This window comes from Scyliorhinus torazame, chromosome 21, assembly GCF_047496885.1.
Source record: "Scyliorhinus torazame isolate Kashiwa2021f chromosome 21, sScyTor2.1, whole genome shotgun sequence".
Classification (NCBI taxonomy): Eukaryota; Metazoa; Chordata; class Chondrichthyes; order Carcharhiniformes; family Scyliorhinidae; genus Scyliorhinus; species Scyliorhinus torazame.
In genome coordinates, this window is record NC_092727.1 from 68123083 (window position 1) to 68137414 (window position 14332).

Sequence of the window (14332 nt, forward strand, 5' to 3'; positions counted from 1 at the left end):
CACTCCAACGCTTGTTCAGTACACTGAGGGGGAATGCAGAATGTCCAATTCGCCTAACAGGCATGTCTTTTGGGACTTGTGGAAGGAAACCGGAGCGTCCGGAAGAAACCCACGCAGACATGGGGAGAATGTGCAGACTCCGCAGCGACCCAAGCGGGAATCGAACCTGGGACCATGGGGCTGTGAAGCAACAGTGCTAACCACTGTTCTGCCATACCACCATTTTGGAGGGGGAGGGCGAAAAGCCAGCTGTCACCGTACACATTGGTACCAATGATATAGGTAAAAAGGGGATGAGGTCCTGAAGGCTGAATACAGGGCATCAGGTGATAAATTCAGAAGTAGGACCTCTGGCGCAGGAATCTCAGGATAACTCCCAGTGCCACATGTTAGCGAGAGCAGAAATAGGAGGATAGTTAGGATGAATGTGTGGCTAGAGGGGTGGTGTAGGAGGATGGGTTTCAGATTCCTGGAGCATTGGAACAGTTCTGGGGAAGGTGGGACCAGTACAAACCAGGGCTAATATCCTTGCAAGGGTATTTGTGAGTTCTGTTGGGGATGTTTTAAATTGGTATGGTATGGGGATGGGTACCTGGGCAGGGTGTTAGAGGAAACTGGCTTGGAAACGAAAGGCATAAAAAGTGAAAACAAAAGAGGAAGGCATGGGAATAAAAGAAAGAAACCAAACAGCGGCTCTATTGTCCCGAGAGATGGGCTTAGCATAAGGAAAAGTGGGTAAAACCAAAATGAAGAGCTTTGTATCTTAATGCGCTTTGCATGAAAAACAAGATAAATGAACTGACGGCACAAATTGAGTTAATTGGGTATAATCTGATAAGAATTACTGAGACATGGGGCGACATTCTCCGACCCCCCGCCGGGTCGGAGAATCGCTGGGGGCTGGCGTGAATCCCGCCCCCGCTGGTTGCCGAAGTCTCCGGCACCGGATATTCGGCGGGGGCGGGAATCGCGCCGCGCATGTTGGCGGGCTCCCCGCTCGATTCTCTGGCCCGGATGGGCCGAAGTCCCGCCGATAAATTGCCTGTCCCGCTGGCGTAAATTAAATCACCTACCTTACCGGCGGGACAAGGCGGCGTGGGCGGGCTCCGGGGTCCTGGGGGGGGGGGGGGGGGGGGGCGTGGGGCGATCTGGCCCCGGGGGGTGCCCCCACGGTGGCCTGGCCCGCGATCGGGGCCCACCGATCAGCGGACGGGCCTGTGCCGTGGGGGCACTCTTTCCATTCCGCCTCCGCAACGGTCTCCACCATGGCGGAGGCGGAAGAGACTCCCTCCACTGCGCATGCGTGGGAAACTGTCAGCGGCCGCTGACGCTCCCGCGCATGCGCCACCCCGAGATGTCATTTCCGCGCCAACTGGCGGGGCAACAAAGGCCGTTTCCGCCAGCTGGCGGGGCAGAAATTCCTCCGGCGTCGGCCTAGCCCCTCAATGCTGGGGCTCGGCCCCCAAAGATGCGGAGCATTCCACACCTTTGGGGCGGCGCGATGCCCGTCTGATTGGTGCCGTTTTGGGCGCCAGACGGCGGACATCGCGCCGTTTCGGGAGAATTTCGCCCATGGTTACAAGGAGTTCAAAGTTTAGAAATCAGTATTCTGGGTTATTTAACAGGCGAGAAGGAAAGGCGGTGGGGTAGCTCTGCTAATAATAAAGGAAATAAATGCAGATCTGAGGGAGGATCTAGGCTCTGAGGATGTGGAGTCAATTTGAGGGGAAGTGACAAAAACAGGGGAAAGAAGAGACTGTATAGGGGTATTGTGGTAGGGGTATTGTATAGGAGTATTGTGGTAGGAATATTGCATAGGGATATTGTAGTAGGGGCATTGTGTAGGTGTATTGTGGTGGGGTAATGTATAGGGGTATTGTGGTGGGGTAATGTATAGGGGTATTGTAGTAGGGGTATTGTGTAGGTGTATTGTGGTGGGGTCATGTATAGGAGTATTGTGGTGGGGTAATGTATAGGGGTATTGTGGTAGGGGCATTGTATAGGGGTATTGTGGTGGGGTAATGTATAGGTGTATTGTGGTGGGGTAATGTATAGGGGTATTGTGGTGGGGTAATGTATAGAGGTATTGTGGTAGGGGCATTGTATAGGGGTATTGTGGTGGGGTAATGTATAGGTGTATTGTGGTGGGGTAATGTATAGGGGTATTGTGGTAGGGGCATTGTATAGGGGTATTGTGGGGCAATGTATAGGTGTATTGTGGTGGGGGTAATGTATAGGGGTATTGTGGTGGGGTAATGTATAGCGATATTGTGGTAGGGGCATTGTATAGGGATATTGTGGTGGGGTAATGTATAGGTGTATTGTGGTGGGGTAATGTATAGGTGTATTGTGGTGGGGTAATGTATAGAGGTATTGTGGTGGGGTAATGTATAGGGGTATTGTGGTAGGGGCATTGTATAGGGGTATTGTGGTGGGGTAATGTATAGGTGTATTGTGGTGGGGTAATGTATAGGGGTATTGTGGTAGGGGCATTGTATAGGTGTATTGTGGTGGGGTAATGTATAGGGGTATGGTGGTAGGGGTATTTTATGCGGCTGACTCTTAACTGCCTTCTGAAATGGCGAACAATTGGGGATGGGACTGAAATCTCAACAGTTAATTAAAAGAATATACACAGAACACATGATACATACAACACACATGAACTCTTATTCAAACATGTACATTGACCGCAGCTCTCACATGTACTGTCACATGTGCTGTGTATGCGATTATTGCACTGATGAGCAAGGAACTAATTCATAGAATTTACAGAGCTGAAGGAGGCCATTCGGCCCATCGAGTCTGCACCGGCCGTTGGAAAGAGCACCCGACCCAAGCCCACACCTCCACCCTATCCCCGTAACCCAGTAACCCCACTTAACCTTTTTTGGACACTAAGGGCAATTTAGCATGTCCAATCTGCCTAACCTGCACATCTTTGATCTGTGGGAGGAAACCGGAGCACCCGGAGGAAACCCACGCACATACAGGGAGAACGTGCAGCCTCCGCACAGATAGTGACCCAAGCCGGGGAATCGCTCCTGGGACCCTGGAGCTGTGAAGCAACTGTGCTAACCACTGTGCTACGTGCTGCCCAGTTGGGGCCTTGTCTCAAACATTTTTGGGCAGCACGGTAGCATTGTGGATAGCACAATTGCTTCACAGCTCCAGGGTCCCAGGTTCGATTCCGGCTTGGGTCACTGTCTGTGCGGAGTCTGCACATCCTCCCCGTGTGTGCGTGGGTTTCCTCCGGGTGCTCCGGTTTCCTCCCACAGTCCAAAGATGTGCAGGTTAGGTGGATTGGCCATGATAAATTGCCCTTAGTGTCCAATATTGCCCTTAGTGTTGGGTGGGGTTACTGGGTTATGGGGATAGGGTGGAGGTGTTGACCTTGGGTAGGGTGCTCTTTCCAAGAGCCGGTGCAGACTCGATGGGCTGAATGGCCTCCTTCTGCACTGTCAATTCTATGATGATGATGATTTTGTTACCTTTTTGTTTTTGTCTCCGTTGTTCACATTTTCATCTTCATACTCCTCTGGTGGTTCCTCCTGATCCATCAGGGGCCCAGAAGCGTCAAACTTCTTCCCTTTTATCAGAACTTTGTCTTTGAGTTCCTGCAAGACAAGGAATCAAATGATAGTGTATGTCATTGGTTGGACTTTTCACAACAATCTTGTAGGTGAGCTGCGAATACTATCCTGATTTAGCTGGGCTCCCACAATTAAATCATTTGGCCAAATTGGCCACCTGAGAATGCCCAAATGCTTTCTGACTAATGAAGTAGTTTGAAGTGCAGATAGTTTGGGGAGTTTTGAAATGTTTTCCCTGGAGAGATGAAGGTCGAAAGGAGATTTTATCGAGGTATTCAAAATTGTGAGGGATACAGTCAGATAGGGAGTCCCCATTCCCAGCTGGGAAGTTCTAATCAAGGTGAGTAAAGTCCACAGCAGCATCCAAATCGTTGGAAATTACCTGAGAAGGAGTCATTCACACTTTCGGAGCGAATGCTGTAACCACCACACCTTTCACACAGATAGGCCAATATCTATGTGCGGGTTCACTGTTCAATGGATTTCAAACCTGTCAGCTTCATTAAACAATGGGCTTTGGGCTCCTGACGCTTTAACCCAATGAGTTCCACATGTCTCAGGAAACCTGTGCGTAGGCTGTTTTTAAACCAGAATTCAGAGTTAAAGAATCAATTAATTGGCCATTTACATATTTAAGTGACCTAACCAATAGTTGTACAGGAGCACCCACTCGCTTGAAAGTGGGCGGGATCATGTTGGATTTCCAATATATCAGCGTTTTTGGGGTGATGTTCGATCAATAACTTCAGAAGCGAGATTGGATGACAATTGAAGGCTTTATTGGACTACATGTTTCCCCCAGCAGCGCAGGTATAGAATGCAGCTGCTAGGGAGACACAGACTCTGATACTCCGCCTTACTGGATGGAACCAGCAGGCTTCACCAATGATCTTCCTGTCTCAGGTACCTCCCACACCAATGATCTTACAACCTCAACCTAGGTACCGTAATACCCCTAATACAGACTGCCACATTCACCCCCTGTTAAAAAAAGAGTCCGGCGGGGGTGGTGGTCTCGTGTCATACAGTGGTAGAGGTTATGGTGGTACCCGTCGGTGGTACAGTGTTTTGCCTTATTACATATCACAACTATTTACAGTATTCATTTTGCATGTACATCTCAGGATGAAGCAATTCGTCGATCGGGGGCCCTGGTCGTCCTCGGTGATCGTCGCAGTTTCGGCGGTGATGCAGGCGCCGGCTCCGGCATCCGTGACTCTGGGAGCGTGACTTCGGCTTCTTCGGTAGCTTCAGCACCCTTGGGTGGGAGCAGTGGAAGAACCGATCCACCTGGAAAGGGGGCAGCCGTGGGGTGCACTGGTGAGAGGGAGGGTGGAGTTGGTGGGGGGGGTTCTGGGTGGGGATCCAGCGGGCTCCAGGTCCCGTAGGGAGACCGTATCATGCCGGACGTCGGGGTATGCCACGTAGGCATACTGAGGGTTAGCATGAAGGCGGTGGGCCCTCTCTACTAATGTGTCCGACTTGTGCGCCCGCACGTGTTTGCGGAGCAGAATGCGTCCAGATGCTGCCAGCCAGGTTGGGAGCGAGGTCCCGGAGGAGGACTTCCTAGGGAAGACAAGGAGACGTTCATGAGGTGTTTCGTTTGTCGTGGTACACAGCAGTGACCGGATGGAGTGGAGTGCATCGGGAAGGACCTCCTGCCAGCGGGAGACTGGGAGATTCCTGGACCGTAGGGCCAGTAGGACGGTCTTCCAGACCGTTCCGTTCTCCCTCTCTACCTGTCCGTTTCCCCGGGGGTTATAACTTGTCGTCCTGCTCGAGGCGTTGCCCTTGCTGAGCAGGAATTGACCCAGTTCGTTGCTCATGAAGGAGGATCCCCTATCGCTGTGTAAGTAGGCGGGGAAACCGAACAGGGTAAAGATACTGTTGAGGGCTTTTATGACGGTGGCTGCGTTCATGTCGGGCCAGGGGATGACGAATGGGAACCGGGAGTACTCGTCAATCACGTTCAGGAAGTACATGTTGCGGTCGGTGGAGGGGAGGGACCCTTTGAAGTCCATACTGAGGCGTTCAAAGGGACGGGAAGCCTTTATCAGGTGCGCTTTCTCTGGCCTGTAGAAGTGCAGCTTGCACTCCGCGCAGATTTGGCAGTTCCTGGTGGCGGTCCTGACCTCCTCGAGGGAGTAGGGCAGGTTGCGGGTCTTGATAAAATGGAAGAATCGAGTGACCCCCGGGTGGCAGAGGTCCTCATGGAGGGCCCGGAGTCAGTCCACTTGTGCGTTGGCACATGTGCTGCGGGATAGGGCATCAGGAGGCTCGTTAAGTTTCCCGGGACGATACAAGATCTCATAGTTGTAGGTGGAGAGCTCGATCCTCCACCATAAGCTCTTATCGTTCTTTACCTTGCCCCGCTGTGCATTATCGAACATGAAAGCTACCGACCGTTGGTCAGTGAGGAGCGTAAATCTCCTGCTGGCCAGGTAATGCCTTCAGTGCCGCACAGCTTCTACTATGGCCTGGGCCTCCTTTTCAACGGAGGAACGACGGATTTCTGAAGCAAGGAGGGTGCGCGAGAAGAAGGTCACGGGCCTGCCCGCTTGGTTGAGGGTGGCCGCCAGAGCTACTTCGGACGCGTCGCTCTCAACTTGGAAGGGAAGGGATTCGTCGATTGCGTGCATCGTGGCCTTTGCGATGTCCACCTTTATGCGGCTCTGCTGACTGGGGGAAAACTGAGGATTGGATTAGTGGGCGGGCCTTGTCCGCATAATTGGAGACCCACTGGGCGTAATATGAATAAAAACCCAGGCAGCGCGTCAGGGCCTTGGAGCATGCGTTCGGGATCTGGGCCTATGACTCCAACATGCACTACGTAGCCGAGGATGGCTGGACAGTCGGTGCTGAACACTCATTTGTCCTTGTTGTAGGTTAAGTTAAGGGTTTTTGCGGTATGGAGGAATCTGCGGAGGTTGGTGTCGTGGTCCTGCTGGTCGTGGCCGCAGATGGTGACATTGTCGAGGTAGGGAAACGTGGCCCGCAAACCGTACCGGTCAACCATTCAGTCCATCTCCCGTTGGAAGACCGAGAATCCATTTGTGACACCGAAGGGAACCCTTAGGAAGTGGTAGAGCCGCCCATCTGCTTCGAATGCAGTGTACTTGCGGTCGTCTGGGTGGATGGGGAGCTGGTGGTAGGCAGATTTGAGGTCCACCGTGGAAAAGACCTTGTATTGCACCACCATTCAGTCCATCTCCCGTTGGAAGACCGAGAATCCATTTGTGACACCGAAGGGAACCCTTAGGAAGTGGTAGAGCCGCCCATCTGCTTCGAATGCAGTGTACTTGCGGTCGTCTGGGTGGATGGGGAGCTGGTGGTAGGCAGATTTGAGGTCCACCGTGGAAAAGACCTGGTATTGCGCAATCTGATTGACCAAATCAGATATGCGGGGGAGAGGGTACGCGTCGAGCTGCGTATACCTGTTGATGGTCGGACTATAATCGATGACCATCCTATGCTTCTCCCCGGTCTTTACAACCACTACTTGAGCTCTCCAGGGACTGTTGCTAGCCTCAATGGCACCTTCCTTCAGTAGCCGCTGGACTTCCGACCTAATGAAGGTCCGGTCCTGGGCACTGTACCGTCTGCTCCTGGTGGCGACGGGTTTGCAATCGGGGGTGAGGTTTGCAAAAAGGGAAGGCGGGTCGACCTTGAGGGTCGCGAGGCTGCAGACAGTGAGGGGGGTATTGGGCCGCCGAATTTAAAGGTTAAGCTCTGGGTTGCATTGGAAGTCCAATCCCAGGAGCGTGGCAGCGCAGAGGTGAGGAAGGGCGTAGAGTCGGAAGTTTTTAAATTCCCTTCCCTGGACTGTGAGGTTCGCTACGCAGAACCCCTTGATCTCTACAGAGTGAGACCCGGAGACCAGGAAGATTTTTTGGTTAACTGGGTGTATGGGAAGAGAACAGCGCCTTACCGTGTTGGGGTGTATGAAGCTCTCTGTGCTCCCGGAATCGATCAGGCAGGATGTTTTGCGCCCGTTGATGAGCATGGTCGTCGTCGCGGTCGAGAGTGTTCGGGGCTGAGACTGGTCCAGGATCGTGGCAAAAGTTGAAGATTTTCCTCGGGCGGTGTGAGGTCATCCGAATCGGGGTCCTGAGACTGCAGTCAAGATGGCGGCACCCACGGGTCGCACATGGCTGAGGGTGGGCAATATGGTGGTGACCACGCATCACATGTGGGCCCTGGGGAACAAGATAGTGGCGCTCGGGGTCCGCACATGCCCGTGGAGAGAGTTGTGGTGGAGGCCACGGTTCACCCCCAGAGACAGCAGCGACCGCCCGGACCTGGCATACCGCCACGAAATGGCCCTTTTTGCCACAACCTTTGCAGGTGGAGGAGCGGGCCGCGCAGTGCTGCCGGGGGTGCTTGGCTTGCCCGCAAAAATAACAGCGGGGCCCCCCGGGGTTGCCCGGTAGCCACGCGGCACAAGCCTGTGGGGGGATGGGGGATGCATCGGGGTCAGCCGCGGGTGGGTTCCACGCTGCCCAAGGGGCTGAGGCGCGGTCGGGGGCGTACGCGCGGGCATTTTGGGAGGCCACTTCCAGGGAGCTAGCAAGGGCCCGTGCCTCCTTGAGGCCTAGTGTGTCCTTCTCCAGCAACCGCTGGCAGATTTGGGAGGACAGCATACCTGCAACGAATGCGTCCCGGATTAAAAGTTGTGTGTGGTTGCTGGCTGAAATTTGCGGGCAGTCACAGTTCCTACCCAGTACCAGGAGCATGCGGTAGAATTCGTCCAGCGATTCCCCCGGGATTTGTCGCCTCGTCGCTCGCAGATGTCAGGCGTGAACTTGGTTTACTGGGCGAATGTAGTGTCCTTTCAACAGGGCTATTGCAGCCTTGAAATCGTTGGCATCCTCGATGAGGGTGTAGATCTCTGGGCTCACCCTCGAGTGGAGAACTTGCAGTTTCTGGTCCTCCGTAGGTGCAGCCGTGGCCGTCCTGAGGTACCCTTTGAAGCACGCCAGCCAGTGTTTGAAGGTTGCCGCTGAGTTTGCCGCGTGGGGGCTGAGTTGCAGACACTCCGGCTTGATTCGGAGCTCCATTCTTTAAAATCTAGTGCAATAAATTGATGCTCGATCAATAACTCCAGAAGCGAGATTGGATGACAATTGAAGGCTTTATTGGACTAGATGTTTCCCCCAGCAGCGCAGGTACAGAATGCAGCTGCTAGGGAGACACAGACTCTGATACTCCGCCTTACTGGGCGGAACCAGCAGGCTTCACCAATGATCTTCATGTCTCAGGTACCTCCCACACCAATGGTCTTACAGCCTCAACCGAGGTACCGTAATACCCCTAATACAGACTATCACAGGGGGGATTAAACCACTTCCCACAGCTGAATCTGCACAAGGGCAGCACGGTAGCATGGTGGTTAGCACAATTGCTTCACAGCTCCAGGGTCCCAGGTTCGATTCCCAGCTTGGGTCACTGTCTGTGCGGAGTCTGCACGTTCTCCCCGTGTGTGCGTGGGTTTCCTCCGGGTGCTCCGGTTTCCTCCCACAGTCCAAAGATGTGCAGGTTAGGTGGATTGGCCATGATAAATTGCCCTGGGTGTCTAAAATTGCCCTTAGTGATGGGTGGGGTTACTGGGTTATGGGGATAGGGTGGAGGTGTGGACCTTGGGTAGGGTGCTCTTTCCAAGAGCCGGTGCAGACCCGATGGGCCGAATGGCCTCCTTCTGCACTGTAAATTCTATAATTCTATAAGCTCCCACACGATTCCCACCAGAATTTAAAACAGGTTCAGACTCTGGGGCTCAAAGCACTAAAATCCCCTCGCTGACTCTTTCTGCTGCCTCATTGCCTTTTTTCTTTTGTGATTCTCCTTAAAACCTACCTTTTTGTCCAAACTTTTAGTCATCTGTAATAATAACTCCTTGTACTGTTTTATAGATGGGGGTGGGGAGAGGGTGGGGAGGGGGGGCAGAGCCAGCCCTCACCCTCACCACACCCACACCCCTCACCACACACCTCACCACACCCACACCACACCCCTCACCCCCACACCCCACCCACACACCCACACCCACACCCACACCATGTGGTGTTGGGTGTTCTAACACACAGAAGAGCCAACACAGTTGCATATGGTACAACACTTGTTTATTTAAACTCACTATTTACAACTTGGTCTTTGCACTCTGCACGTGGGGGGCTCCCTGCTTGTGGTGTTTCAACAGCTCTTTCATGCTTCCTTCTCCCCAGACCTACCGACCTCCAGGTGTCGTGCTCGTGCTTTTTATGTGGTTGGTGTTCTTGTCTGTGATTGGTTGTGGTGTTGTGTACTCTGATTTGCCTGTTAGTGTGTCCATCATGATGTGTGTGTTTGAATATCATGACATCCCCCCTTTTTACAAAGATATGTGCCTACGTGGTAATAAATATGATCGTGACGTGAGTGCATCTAAGAGTGTGTGTGTGTCGTGTGCAGCATGTGTCTATGACGGAACTATGTACATGGGGCGATGTCGAGTGCGTCACATGAATCCAGTTGTACCATAACATAACAGAAATTCGAACGAGAGAAGAAGAAAAAAAAATTTTGAACAGTTGTCCAGTCAGACGACATCTGGAACGATAAACAACAACAGGTTATCATGTAAAATTGTCCAACTTATTAAACATATGAACTGTATTATAAGTCCATTCTAATGGGTTTGCGACGAATTCGGGTTGACCGCCTTAAGGGTGGATCAAGAACCACCGGCTGCTGTGCAGGCATGGCCATGGGTGGCGATGGAAAGGGCGTGATGTGCGGCAGCTCCACAAAGTCATCCTCGGAAGCCTGTTGAGGATCTGGCGTGTTGTGTGGCTGTGAACGTGGAAGTCGGCGAAGGGCGCGCCGATTGCGGCGACGCACGGAACCATCCGGCATGCGAACCAGGAACGAGCGGGGAGCCACTTGTCGGAGGACTTCGGCCGGTGCTGACCAGCCACCATACGGTTGATGGACGCGTACTTTGTCTCCGGAGGACAGGGGGGGCAGGTCTGTCGCTCGTGTGTCGTACCGACCTTTCTGGCGATCACGCTGCAGTTGCATGTCCCGAAGAACCGCCTCATGGTCTGTTGTCGGTGCCAGGACGGAAGGTACCGTCGTCCTGAGGGAGCGACCCATTAGTAGCTGCGCTGGCGAGAGGCCCGTGGATAACGGGGCCGATCGATAGGCCAGCAAGGCAAGGTTAAAGTCCGATCCGGCATCAGCCGCCTTGCACAGGAGCCGCTTTGCGATGTGGACACCCTTTTCAGCCTTCCCGTTCGATTGTGGATGCAGAGGGCTGGATGTCACATGAGTGAAACCATATGCTGCGGCAAAGGACGACCATTCACGGCTGGCAAAACAAGGTCCATTGTCTGACATGACAGTCCTTGGAATGCCATGGCGAGCAAACGTTTCCTTGCAGGCCCCAATGACTGCGGACGACGTCAGATCATGGAGAGGCATGACTTCCGGGTAGTTTGAGAAGTAGTCTATAATAACAATGTAATCTCTGCCGAGCGCGTGAAATAGGTCAACACCCACCTTCGCCCAGGGGGACGTCACCATCTCGTGTGGTAGAAGTGTTTCCGGAGGTTGCGCCGGCTGAAACCTCTGACAGGTTGTGCAGTTGAGCACCATGTTGGCTATGTCTTCATTAATACCCGGCCAATATACCGCCGCCCGGGCCCTTCGTCTGCATTTTTCGACACCCAGGTGGCCTTCGTGTAGTTGACGAAGAATCATCTGGCGCACACTGTGTGGAATGACGATCCTATGCGATTTCATAAGGACCCCGTCTATATTGGTGAGATCATCTCGCACATTGTAAAACTGGGGGCACTGCCCTTTTAGCCACCCTTCCGTCATGTGGCGCATCACTCGCTGCAGCAGAGGGTCAGTCGCCGTCTCTGCGCGTATGTGGGCCAGACAAGGATCATCAGCTGGCATATTTGCTGCTGTCAGAGTCACGTGTGCCTCAATTTGACGCACGAACCCCTCCGCATCTGGTGGTGTGCTCACTGCTCGGGAAAGAGTGTCCGCCACTATGAGTTCCTTCCCCGGAGTGTAGATCAGTTCAAAATCGTACCTCCTGAGTTTGAGTAAGATGCGCTGGAGGCGAGGAGTCATGTCGTTCAGGTCTTTGTTAATGATGTTGACCAGGGGGCGGTGGTCAGTTTCGACCGTGAATCGTGGCAGGCCATACACATAGTCGTGGAACTTGTCCAGTCCAGTTAACAAGCCCAGGCATTCTTTTTCGATTTGCGCGTAGCGCTGTTCGGTAGGGGTCATGGCTCGTGAGGCATACGCAACCGGGGCCCATGATGACGTGCTGTCTTTTTGCAGGAGTACCGCTCCAATACCAGATTGGCTGGCGTCTGTTGAGATCTTTGTAGGGCGAGTCGCGTCAAAGAAGGCCAGCACTGGTGCCGTGACCAGTTTGTGCTTGAGCTCCTCCCATTCCTGCTGATGCGACTGGTGCCAGTTGAATTCCGTCGATTTTTTTACGAGATGGCGCATGTTTGTTGTATGAGAAGCCAGGTTGGGAATGAACTTCCCAAGGAAGTTGACCATGCCCAGGAATCTTAAGACAGCCTTCTTGTCAGCCGGTCGTGGCATGGCTGTGATGGCGCTAACCTTGTCTGCATCGGGACGGACCCCGGACCTTGAGATGTGGTCCCCGAGGAATTTCAGCTCCGTCTGGCCGAAAGCACACTTCGCACGGTTGAGACGCAGGCCATTTTGCCGTATGCGGGTGAAGACACGTCGAAGACGATGCATGTGTTCCTGCGGAGTGGTGGACCAAATGATGATATCGTCCACATATACACGTACCCCTTCGATGCCTTCCATCATCTGCTCCATAATGCGGTGGAATACTTCAGATGCCGAAATGATGCCGAATGGCATCCGGTTGTAGCAGAATCTGCCAAAAGGGGTGTTGAATGTGCATAGTCTTCGGCTGGCCGGGTCCAGTTGGATCTGCCAGAATCCTTTGGACGCATCCAATTTAGTGAATATGTTGGCTCGCGCCATCTCGCTGGTGAGGTCTTCTCGTTTTGGGATGGGATAGTGTTCCCGCATGATGTTGTTGTTCAGATCTTTTGGATCTATACATATACGGAGCTCGCCAGAGGGCTTCTTTACACAGACCATGGAGCTGACCCATGGCGTGGGCTCCGTGACCTTGGATAGGACCCCTTGGTCCTGAAGAATCTGCAGTTGTGCCTTGAGGCGGTCTTTGAGAGGCGCAGGAACCCTGCGAGGTGCGTGAACGACAGGGATGGCGTCCGGTCTGAGTCGAATCTTGTACGTGTGTGGCAATGTCCCCATGCCTTCAAAAACCTCCTGGTTGTGAGCGAGGAGGGAATGGAGATTCGCGTGGAACTCAGCATCCGGGAAGTCGGATATCTCATCTGGAGAGAGAGACATGATGCGCTGTACCAGGTGAAGGACCTTACACGCTTGTGCGCCCAGTAACGAGTCCTTTGATGAGCCCACAACTTCGAAGGGGAGTGTGGCCGTGTACCCCTTGTGAGTCACCTGTAGCTGGCAAGATCCTACGGACGGGATAACGTTCCCGTTATAGTCAACCATTTGAAGCCGGGATGGTGTGATGAGTGGTTTGACCTTCATGGCCTGGACTGCAGAGTAAGCAATCAGGTTGGCGGATGCGCCGGTGTCCAGACGGAAGGCGACGCGCGATCGGTTGACCGTCAGGGTGGCACACCACTCATCGTCTGGATTGATGGCATTGACCTTGTTGACATCAATGACGGCAACTCTGAAGTCATCCTGGTCATCTGCATCACTTAACTGGAAGTCTTGATGCGTGGGCTGGACGGTCCTGACTCGTGTGCGAGGTTGTCGAGGATGCGCCGGATCCATGGGTTGAGCCGCACGACAGCGGGCTGCGTAGTGGCCTATCATGGCACATCTGTTGCACTGTTGGTATTTTGCAGGACATTGCCCTTTTAAGTGTAGACCTCCACACTTGCTGCACGTCATGACGTCACGGCGTTCGTTGCGCCACTGCGCATGCGCAGTGCGATCTTGCGGTGGGCGCGCCTGCGCAGTGCGTCCCTCGTTGTGGCCGTTATTCTTGGCGCGCACCTGCGCGGGAGACCGCGAAAAGCGCGGGAAGCGGCCGCTGTCGTCCGGGCCGTGGGGCGGGAAGAAATCGACGGCCTGGATGCGTTCGACGTCGTGGGCGGCCTGGCTTGCCGATTCGACGGCTGGGGACCCCCTCCGTGCCAACTCGGACGCCTGAAATCGGGCAAAACGGCAGGTCGCATTTTCATGGAGGACACAGGCTTCCACAGCAGACGCTAAGGTGAGGCTCTTTATTTTAAGAAGCTGCTGGCGTAGGCCACTGGAGGCAACGCCAAAAACAATCTGGTCCCTGATCATGGACTCTGTGGTGGTGCCGTAACCGCAGGACTGCGCTAGAATCCGGAGGTGCGTCAAAAAGGGTTGAAAAAGCTCCTCCTTACCTTGCAGGCGTTGCTGAAAGATGTATCTTTCGAAAGTTTCGTTTACTTCAGTTTGAAAGTGCTGGTCCATTTTGAGGATGACCGTGTCATATTTGGCCTGGTTTTCGCCTTCCTCGAACACCAGTGAATTAAAGACATCATTTGGGTGGGGGCCTGCGTAGAAGAGGAGCATTGCAATCTTCGAATCATCCGAGACATTCTGTTTTTCGGTGGCACGGATGTACAGGTCAAATCGCTGCCTGTAGAGCTTCCAGT

General features: G+C 53.5%; 1 protein-coding gene across 1 annotated transcript in view; it reads right to left on the minus strand.

The window, feature by feature from the left end:
- LOC140398336 (1-phosphatidylinositol 4,5-bisphosphate phosphodiesterase delta-3-like) overlaps positions 1–14332 on the minus strand; it is a 567936-nt gene that overhangs the window by 89141 nt on the left and 464463 nt on the right. The window contains exon 9 of the mRNA XM_072486917.1: positions 3492–3617. Within this exon, the coding sequence (XP_072343018.1) occupies positions 3492–3617 (126 nt within the window). The remainder of the gene's footprint in view (positions 1–3491; positions 3618–14332) is intronic.